At 46.0% G+C, this 10,357-nt stretch overlaps 1 protein-coding gene across 1 annotated transcript; it reads left to right on the top strand.

Annotated features, from left to right (window-relative positions):
* Nucleotides 1-8,753: 8,753 nt before the first annotated feature.
* LOC123049576 (zuotin) lies at nt 8,754-9,543 on the top strand. Its single transcript, XM_044472473.1, has 2 exons — nt 8,754-8,776; nt 8,809-9,543. The coding sequence occupies exon 2, from the start codon at nt 8,829-8,831 to the stop codon at nt 9,414-9,416; it is 588 nt and encodes a 195-aa protein (XP_044328408.1). The 5' UTR covers nt 8,754-8,776; nt 8,809-8,828; the 3' UTR covers nt 9,417-9,543.
* The last annotated feature ends 814 nt before the right edge of the window (nt 9,544-10,357 follow it).

Raw genomic sequence — 10,357 nt, 5'->3', positions numbered from 1 at the left:
AGGGTCTCCCATGCCCTACTCTTCCTCGTCGGAGTTTGTGCCCTGGCCATCGAGGATGGACGTGGACAGGCCGGCCTCTTCGTCTTAGCGGGGCGCCAGTGGCGCGTAGCTACCGGCGCAAAGGATGCACAACTGGTGACACTCGCGTCCGCGATCGCGTCCACTGCCTGGGCATCCGAGGTCGTCGTGAGAGCGTTGCGCACGGCCTCGTAAAGAGCTCGCTGCTCCATGATCAAGTTTTGGTTTCTCAGGTCCATGGACACAATGGTCTCCTTACTCGCGAACTCACTATAGATCTGGCCCTCCGATAGACAGTGATCCACGAGAAGGTCGATATTGTAGCGCGGCTCTTCTACGCCTGCCGGAATGTCAACACCGGTTGCTTCATTGGGAGTAGCTCTGGCTGCTCCTCCACCATGACAACGTCGAAGTGCGCCTGCGCCTGCTCCATGGTTAAGCTTGCATGGAACAACATTGGCAGGGGCGCTGGCTCATCATTAGAGGCCTCCTCCATCATTAGGTCATCGTCGGAGACCTCCAACGATCTCGCTATCTAGCAGGTCGGCCTCTATCCACCGTGCATGGAGGCCCTGCCAGCTGACCGCCAGGATGGCCAGCTCGTGCTTTTGCTCCGTCGAGAGGCTCTCCCACAACGTGCGAGAGCGTGTGGTCATGGCGGATGTCGTGGATGGAGGAGGATGGGAAGAAGATGTGGTGTAGTGCGGATCGTGTCAAGCGCGTCCTCGTTTAAAAAGCGGATGCCGGCCAGGCCAAGCGACGGGCTGTGTCAATGCAGCCGGCGTGCCTGTTGAAAGCCGGCAGGTGGACATATGGGCAATCCATTTGAATGAGGTAGATACTCGTCCCATCTAGTTCAAACACGTTGCTCTGGCATTGAACTGGCGCGGACACCGGGAGGCGGCGCGGTCGGCGATCTCCGCCGGCGCATCGTTTCAATGCTAGCTCCAGTGAAAGGCCGCATCCGCGGCACTAAATGCGGCGCTGACCAGCATGCATGCGTGACAACCGCTTCACATGGGAGAGGGAGCAGACGTGGAAGAGGTTTTCGGGTGGGTCCGATGTCTGAAGTGTACGTGACAGCAGTCCGTACTCCCGCAAAGCCCCCTAGCTTGCCTCCGGTGTGCGCGAAAACGGGTGTCCGGACCAGCGCAGACCGATGGTTATCGCGTTGGATGACAAAATGCATCCGCTCGGCTTGGTCTGAACAGATGCGAGCATTCGAGATTCCCTAACCCAAGTTTGGGGAATTCCCTATTCGCCGCATATTGTGGCAAACTACCGACGCTTGGCACAGGGCGAGCGACGTGATGGACTGGCCCATTAGCGTAATTAGAGTAGGTACTACCCCATCCAGTTTAGGGAACTAGAAGGTTCCCGGAACCGATTTTTTTTGTTTCTCTTAATGGTTTTCTTTTCTCTTTTCTTTTTTTTTCTTTTTTTCATTTATCTATTTCATTTTCTGCTTCCTTTTCAGTTTTTTTAGTTTTTCCTTCTTTTGTTTCTTATTTATTTTTCAAGTTTATTTCTATTTTTCAAAAAAAATTCGCTTTTTCAGAAAATGTTTGGAATTTCTAAAAACTATTCGCGCTTTTATAAAAATGTTCCAAATTAAAAAAAATCATAGTTATAACTCTTATCAAACTAAAAAATGTTAAAATTTGCAAAAATAATTCAGAAATTTAAGAAATGTTCGTGATTTTTGAAAACTGTTCGTGAATTTCAATTTTTCTTGTGTTTTAAAAAATGTAAGAATTTCAATAATTGCTCACTTTCTGTAAAAATGTTGAAATGTTGAAATTTTGATTGAAAATGGGAAAACAATTATAATTTATAAATAATCCTGCTTTTTAAAACTTTCGGGATTTCAATTTGTTTTGATTTTTCAAGAAATGGTCAGAATTTCAAAATTTATTCGACACTTTCAAAAGATATTCAGAATTTTAAAATTACGTGTAGATATTTTGTTTTTATTTTTAAAAAATGTTGAGAATTTTCAATATTTTTTAAAACTCCATTTTTCCAAAATTTCAAAATTTGTTCCCATTTTTTTCAAAAAATCGTTCGTGCTGTTCAAAATGTGTTGAAAGTAACTGAAAAATCAATATGCTAGAGTACGTGGTACAGTACATAAACGTGCTACAGTGACAATTATAATAGGATTTTGCGCTCGGTGCTTCCCAGTGCCGGTCCTAGTCGCGCTTGACGGACGCTATACGACGCATATAGTGTCAAATAGAAGTTATTTTCATGCCGAGATGCCCTTGAAGCAGAAATACGTACATGCATAGAGGGTTTATCCATTGTTATTCAGCGGACAGAACTTCCAGTTTTTATCGAGATGGATTCACTTATAGCGGTGAACATGTTAAAGAACAAGGACATTGACAGGTCAATCTATGCATCTTTGGTGACAGAGAATCATTGGCGGAGCCAGGTCCCAGGCAGGCCGGGCTGCCTGTGTACACTGTAGCAAGAAATACACTATTTCGCAATGTAGCAAGCTGCCTGACTGGGGCTTTCCTTTGTCCTAGCCAAATCCTAGCGCCGCTACTGGCAGAGATAAAGTACTTGAAGTCTCTTCGAACAACTAGTATTGCTCATATTAACTGTTGTCAAAATGTAGTTAGTGATTTTTTAGCTAGTTTTGTTAGAACTGAGAGTAGAACTGTTGTCTGATTGGGATTAGGACCCCCAGAGGTCATCGATTTATCTAAGCAGGGTTGTACGTTTCATGCTTGAGTAACATAAGTTTATCCGGAAAAAAAAAGAGCTCCCCAAGTTTGGATGCCATGCTATCATCACGTTGCAGACACGAGAACTCGAGACCCAAACATATCAGATTGTGTCCGAGTCCTTCTCCACTTTATACAACGTGCAGACCCAGCACTAACTAGTTCTCTAATTAGACTCGGATTATTGCACCAGCGTATCAAGCTATCTATATATACGCGGCTGCTGCTTGGCAAGCTAATTTCCATGGGGCATCTCAACCCGCTGGCGTGCGTGGGTTTCGCCGGCAACAAGGGCGCGAAGCGTGCCAAGGCGGCCGCTGCGGAGAACGCGAAGACGACGAAGCCTGATCCAGCCCCGCCGGTGGCCGCGAACGACGCGTCGGCAGGAAGCAAGGCCGCTGCGACGAAACGAAGAGGCGCGGCAGGCAAGAGCGGCGGCGTCAACGCGCGCCCGCGCCCGCGTGGCCACGAAGGAGAGGCTACCGTGTGCCGTGGCGGTTTCATGCCCTACCGGCCGCTCTACAGCTACGACATGGACCCCCTTGCCAACTCCATGTACTTTTACGGCTCCGTCGCCGGAATCATGTGTTGACCTTGTGACTTGTGAGGCCGGGAATCTGTGATCCCCGCCAGACTGGTGTAACTTTGTCAAGTCGGGCAGCAGCTAGGGCATAGGACTCCCTGCATGGTCCTTGTTGTTGCTTATTTGCTAAAGCTAGCCCTATTGTATGGGATCTCTGTTTGTATGTACGCATGTAAAACTCTGGGTGAATTTTGTAATACTCCCTTCCTTTTTATTTAATCTGCATATTAGATTTGACTGAAGTCAAACTTTCTAAAGTTTAATCAAGTTTATAGAAAATAATATAAAAATTATCATAATAAATTTCTATGATGTGAAAGTGCATTCAATAATGAATCTAATGGTATTGATTTGTTACTCTATATGTTAATATTTTTTCTTGTAAACTTTGTCAAAGTTTATAAAGCTTGATTTTTTTTAGGGTTACAAAGCTTGATTTTGACCAAAACTAATACACAGAAAACGAAGAGAGTACTGCACACGTAATAAATGGCGGTTTTACTATCTATTGGTTGCCCAAGACAATTAATTTTCAAAATCAATATCATGTATAACTTAGATATATACAACATTGTGGCTAGCCGCACCGCTTTGGCCAAGGCCGTGCTCACTGCTTTAGTCCAGGCGGTGCTCACTGCAATAGTCATGTATCATCGCATATCCATTGACATTTCTGTCGACGTGTTGCAATACATTGATAAGTTTAGGAGGACCTTTTTGTGGGCGGGCTTGGACAAAAGTTCGGGTGGCAAATGCAAGATCAATTGAGGCACTGTTTGCTGCCCTATAGCCCTTGGCGGCCTCAGGGTCCCCAATTTAGAGATGTCTGCTCGGGCCCTCAGATTGCGATGGCGGTGGACTGAGTGGACCTCATTGGACCGGTCTCGGGTGGGCACTAGGAACCCGTGTAATCCTGACGACATGGAGTCATTCTATGCTTTCACTTAGATCACGGTTGGTGATGACAGAAAGGCAAGGTTCTGGGACGCGGCTTGGCTGCAAGGCGTTTGGCCCAAGGATGTGGCTCCCTCTGTTTTTGACATTTCCAAGAGGAAAAATATTTTGGCCCATGGCATCCCAAGTGACAATGCTTGGGTTACTCACATCAACTTCGCAATGGCCTCTCTATTCAGCACATCAAAGATTTTCTCAACCTTTGGCAGCTTACGACACAGGTTCAGTTGCATGACAACAAGGCGGACACCATAATCTGGAGGTTGGCAGCTCGAGGTCATTATTCCACTGATTTTGCTTATTGCACTCAATTCATGGGGCGCACGGCTTCCTGCTTCAAGCCCACTGTTTGAAAGATTTGGGCTCCTCCAAACTGCAACCCAAGCCGATGTATTCAAGATTTTGGGCTCAACCTGAGAATTTGGGCCCCATCAAGATTTCCTTGCCTTTCTTTGACATCAACTTCACTTTATATCGTTGTAGCGGCTCCCATATTCTATCATGAATGTATTCAAAACAATTCTACCTCGACCTACCTATATAGCACAAGAACCGATGTACTTTCCTTGATGCCCTTCATAATGCAACTCAAGTAAAATCTCTGGCGTGGCGTGTTCTTGCTAAAGAGGATTGCAAAATTTTCACGGTTAATTGTTTGTCCAGATCCCCGCTCATACACCTCCAACTTATTATTGACCGTCATCACACCTTTCTCCGTGCACTCCATTAGGAGAAGAGAGTTGTCGGCAAAGAGCAGGTGTGTCACGGGTGGTGCTTGGGGATTTGGGCCATTGATTCAGCATGGTTAAGGAGAGATGAGAGGCCCTTGGCACAAATTAGGAAGAGGTATGACATCATCGGATCGCCCTGGCGGAGTCCATGCCCAGGTATCACAGTGTCGATACATGAATCATTTATCTTGAATCTGAACCTTAGTGTGCGCATACACACTTGCTGATCTTCTCAACAAAAGCTCGAGAAAATCCCAACTGAACCATAAGCTTCTCGAGAAAAGAGTATTCCACACCGTCATTTGCCTTGCTCATATCAAGTTTGAGTGCAGCATAACTCATGATCCCCGATCTTCCCCTCTTTAGGAAGTATGTCATCTCATAGGCCAAAATAGTATTGTCAGAAATCAACCTGCCCGGAACAAACACACTCTGGTTCGGCGAGATAATCTCTATAAGGATGCCCTTAAGCCGATTGGCTAGGACTTTGGACATAAGCTTATAAACCATGTTACACCGGCTAATAGAGTGAAGATCCTTTAAACTTTCCGGGTTCCGAACCTTTCGTATAAGCACCACAAGGCTATCATTCCATCCTTCAGGTATACTACCACCTTGTAACACATGTAAAACCTCGCGTACCACATCGTCAACAATCAGCTGCCAATAGTGTTTATGAAAGATCACCGGCAGACCGTCAACACCTGGTGCCTTAAGATCACCGATACTATCCAGAGCCACCTTCACTTCTTCCATAGTAAAACCAACCATCATGAACTCATTCATCTGGCTGTTACTTTTGGATGATGTGATTTAGAATTTCATCCGCGTCCGCACCTGCCATGGTGGGTAAACAAGCTAGAGAAATAATTAGTAATGAGAGCCTTTAAGCCCTCCTCTCGTGACAGCTCCACCCCATGCTTCCACTTCAACTTGACAATGGTGTTTCTCTTCTTACTTTCATATGCAAAGGCATAAGAATATTTTGTATTGTGGTCACCATATGTCAGCCAGTCTACATGTGCCCGCTGCCAAAAAAATCAAGTCTTGTTGTTCTTCCAATTTATGAAGTTTATACTTCATTGTATGAGCCCCCACCCCCCGAATCGGTCCAGTGACAGTTGTTCCCGCCATACCATCTCTAACTCCTCCTTTCTTTTTTAGGCATGTTTTAAGAGATCCCCCGGCACATCCCGGCATAATGTGTGTAGCGCTTGGTTGATGACCGATAGTCTGCAAGCAACAGAAGTAGCATTGGTTTGCTCCCAACTTGTACGGAGCGTCTCATCGTAGCCCTCCTCCAACAACTAGCGAACCTCAAACCACCTAGACCGCTCACCCCTTGTCCTCCATGCCTACCTCCGACTACCATCCACCCATAAAATCACAGGTTTATGATCAGATTGTTTAGGGTTACCATTTACAACTTTATAATGTGAAAACCGAGCACACCACGACGGTGAAGCAACCACCCTATTGAGGCGTTCATGGATACCTTCAACGCAATAATTATTATTCCTTCAGGTGAACGCAACACCATCAAAGACTAAATCATTGAGATTACAACGCTCTAGGGCATCCTGATTTATTTATTTTTTGCATGAAAGTATGGCCTCTAGGAACATTGCCTTGTTATTCATGATTAAATGGTATCTTGTTGAAATCACCCATGCACATGCACGATAGATTTATTTGGTGGTTCAGAGTGCACTCAGGCTTCCAAGTCTCCACCTTCTGTTCAACTTCAGCTTCACCGTAAATTCATGTTAGTCTCCATTTGAAACCATCGCCCTCTTGCACAATCACATCAATATGCATTCTCTCCGCCCATCTCAGAGTAACACTTATTCCCCTCCTCCATAGCAACGCTAAGCCTCCATCTTGCCATTATTATTTTGCAGTAACATATGTTGCAAACCCAACATACTACGGAACTTTTCCATACTTTCCTTGTCAAGTTTTGTCTCGACGGAAAAAGGATATCTGAGTCCTGCTTCTTCTAAAGCTTTAGAAGACCACGAACTATTGGCCTAGGACCCAATCCCCGACAGTTCCATGGGATAATCTTCATTGGGTTGCGCCAAGCTGTCCATATGGCCAGCAATCTCACTTTTGTGCATGTTGTCTGCCCTCACTTCTTTCGACATCCACTGCTTCTGCGCACTGTATCCTCCTCCTCCCTATCAATATATGTTTGTTCTGCTCTCCTCTTACCACCCAACTCACATCTCGCCTTGTCCTTTCTCCATCAGTCCCTCCACCTTCCTCCCCTTCACCTTCTTATACGTACCAGTGTCTTTCTGTTTTTATTCACCTCCTTTATTTTATTATAGTTCATCTTGCCCCCACCCTTCTCCTTATCCTCATTCCATATGTCGATCTACATGGCTTTCTGCATGACCTCGGTGCTCGTGCCACCACTAACATCCCCTTTCTTTCCTTTTTTCGACACATCTATTATGCCTCCCTTCTCCTTTGCAGCCGTTTCGGTAAATGCGATCTCCTTGGCAGTACCCTTGCAGGCAGATGGTGGGTTCTTTTTTAGAGGTCTCATTTACTTCCTTCCCCGGACCTTTACCATCAGAACATGTGTTTGTGCCCTCATACGCCAAGACGGGGCCTTGCTGCACTACCCTTCTTCACTTTCCACATACCCATTGTGCATGACCCACCGTTGTGACTCCCAGAGTTAGAACGGCCCTCACTCCAATGCCCCTGTCCATCTCACTCATATGGTTTGGCATAAACGCGCATAGCCATGGCCCAAATTGCGTGCTTTCACCCTTCTTCCGTTTGATCTCATGGGCTCTATCGTCATGTCCAGTTATCCCGCAAGTGTAACAGACTTCCGGCAAATACTCGTATTCAATCGGACATTAGTTCTTGTCCTCTTCTCCATCATCCCCATTTCCTATCCTCTACTGTTGATTTCCTCCATTTCCATCATCCTCCTCCAGAGTGAAGCCCCTCATCAGAGCTGGATTTTCAGGTCTTCGGTTTGACTAACAAAACATGTATAATATGACAAAAAAATTATATGATTAGAACCTTCATTTGACTATTTTTTGAAAAATATGTTACATACTTTCCTAGTCAAACTTAATATCTAAAGACACATGCCCGACTTATAAACCCAATCGCCAGGAGTAATATGTTTCTAGCATGTTAAATGAGTCAGCTCTTGTTGATTGCAAGAGTCGTGGGATATCGATGTACTCATTCAAATCTTGATGCTCATATTTACACACGCGACGGTGAGTTTAATAGGAATTTAAATTTATCCTGCAAAAAAATAGGAATATAAAATTATTACTGGTCTCCATCTTTCTAGCTAGCTAGCATGTGATTTATTAGGAGACAGGTCCGTGCATGTGCCTCCTGTGACCGCAAATAGAATGCAACATTTTTTTTTTAGGGTAGAATACAACATTTGAAAAGAAAGTTTTCATGATTCCAACTTTAGAGGCCAAGCTATCATCATGTTGTAGACACCGGAAATTGAATCCCAATCGAACTGTTGCAACCAAGTCATACCAGACGCCCCTGTTCGAGTCCTTCTCCACTTCGTACAACGTGCAGACCCAGCACGAGTTGGTGTCGTGACTAAATCTAACTATAATTGGACTCGGATCGTACCAGCGCGCCAAGCTATTGTACCAGCGGCCGAGTAGTATATATACACGCCTGTTGCGCGGCTTCGAAGTCCACAAATCGCACAGCAGCAACCAACGAGCAAGTCATCGCTCGATCTCGTCGACGGGCCGTCGAGCGTTTTCCGCAGCAGCAGGATTTGCTTACCCGGCCGACATGGCGGGACTGAAGCCCAGCGTGAACCTCTTCGCGCTCCTCGACCGCAACGATCCCGGCGACAAGCTCGTCCCCGACTTCGACGACGCCGATGCCAAACAGGAGGTGACTGCGGCCAAGCACAAGAAGAAGCCGACGCCGGCCGCCGATCATACCAAGGATCTACTCGGCCAGGCCTACCCTTCTGCACGGGATTACATGATCAGGAAGAACCAGCGGGAGAGACAGGCCAAGGCCAAGGCAAAGGCGGAAGCGGAGGCAAGGGCGAAGGCGAAGGCGAAGGCGAAGGCGAACAATGGAGTTTCCGGTGATGATAAGAGCGCAGGGGCTTCGGCGGATAGCAGCAAGGTACAGGACGCAGCAAAGCAAGGTAGATATTACAATAACAACTACTACAACGGAGCATCGAGGAATCAGCAATTCGGCATGTCGGTCAGATTCGGGGCGCCAAGGAGGCAGCAAGCCAGCATGTCCATGAACGAGGCGGCCCCTGCAGAAGGCGTGGAGGCGCCGCCGGCTCCCCAGCAGGCTCCTCCGCCGCCGCCGCCGAGCCTCGATGACACCAACGAGTTCCCTTCGCTGAAGTAGTGCTAGACGATAGCTTTCCCTTAACACATATTTTGTAGGCTTTCGATTTGTGCCGGCTTGCTTTTTACGGCATGTTCGTGTAATTGCCGTACAATATTTTGTTTTTATGACAAATGTCTTGGGACTACTCGATCGACTGGTCTGTGGTATCTTATCTAGCTATTGTGTCTTTAAATTATCACCTATGAAATATCCATGGATCTCTTTTTTTTTGCGGGTGAAATATCCATGGATCTCCCTTTAACATATTTTGTAGGCTTTCGATTTGTTAATCGGCTTGCGTTTAACAACATGTTCGTGTAGTTGCTATACAATCTTTTGTTTTTATAAACAAGTGTCTTGGGACTATTCGATTGACTATTATCTTATTTAGTTATGGAGTCTTTAACTTATGGGGCGTGCTATGCGTCGGCCGGCCGATCTTTCAAAAAGATCCGCCGCCTCGTGAGCCGTCTAATTGTGAGTCGCGAACCCGTCGGTTTCTCTTTTCTAATTTCTTGCAACAATACTCTTGTTGCGAAACCTCATCTTCTCTAATTTTTTGTAACAAAACCTTTGTTGCGAAATCTTCTCTTCACTAATTTCCTGCAGCAAGTCCTCTGTTGCAAAAACCTCTTCTTCTTTAATTTTCTGCAACAAGAACCTTGTTGCAAAAATTATAAACACACCTCCGTGTCTTATTTTCTGTAACAATATCCTTGTTGCGAAAATTCCAACATCTCCCGCTACATCTGGCACAGTCATCGTTCATTGCCGGCATTCCGCAACAACACTGTTGTTGCAGAAACTTGTTCCAAAGGTGATGTGCGCACCTCGACCTCCTCCATGGCTGCTGCCACTGGTGTTTTGTAGCAGCGGCGATGATGGTGCATTGTGGTGGTCGGAGAGAGTCGGAGCTGCGATGGTGGGCCGCAACACAGCGTAGAAATGTAGTGTTTGGA

This window comes from Triticum aestivum, chromosome 2D (genome assembly GCF_018294505.1).
Source record: "Triticum aestivum cultivar Chinese Spring chromosome 2D, IWGSC CS RefSeq v2.1, whole genome shotgun sequence".
Taxonomy (NCBI): Eukaryota; Viridiplantae; Streptophyta; class Magnoliopsida; order Poales; family Poaceae; genus Triticum; species Triticum aestivum.
The sequence above is the reverse complement of the archived record's forward strand: the minus strand, read 5'-3'. Positions and strand labels throughout refer to the sequence as shown.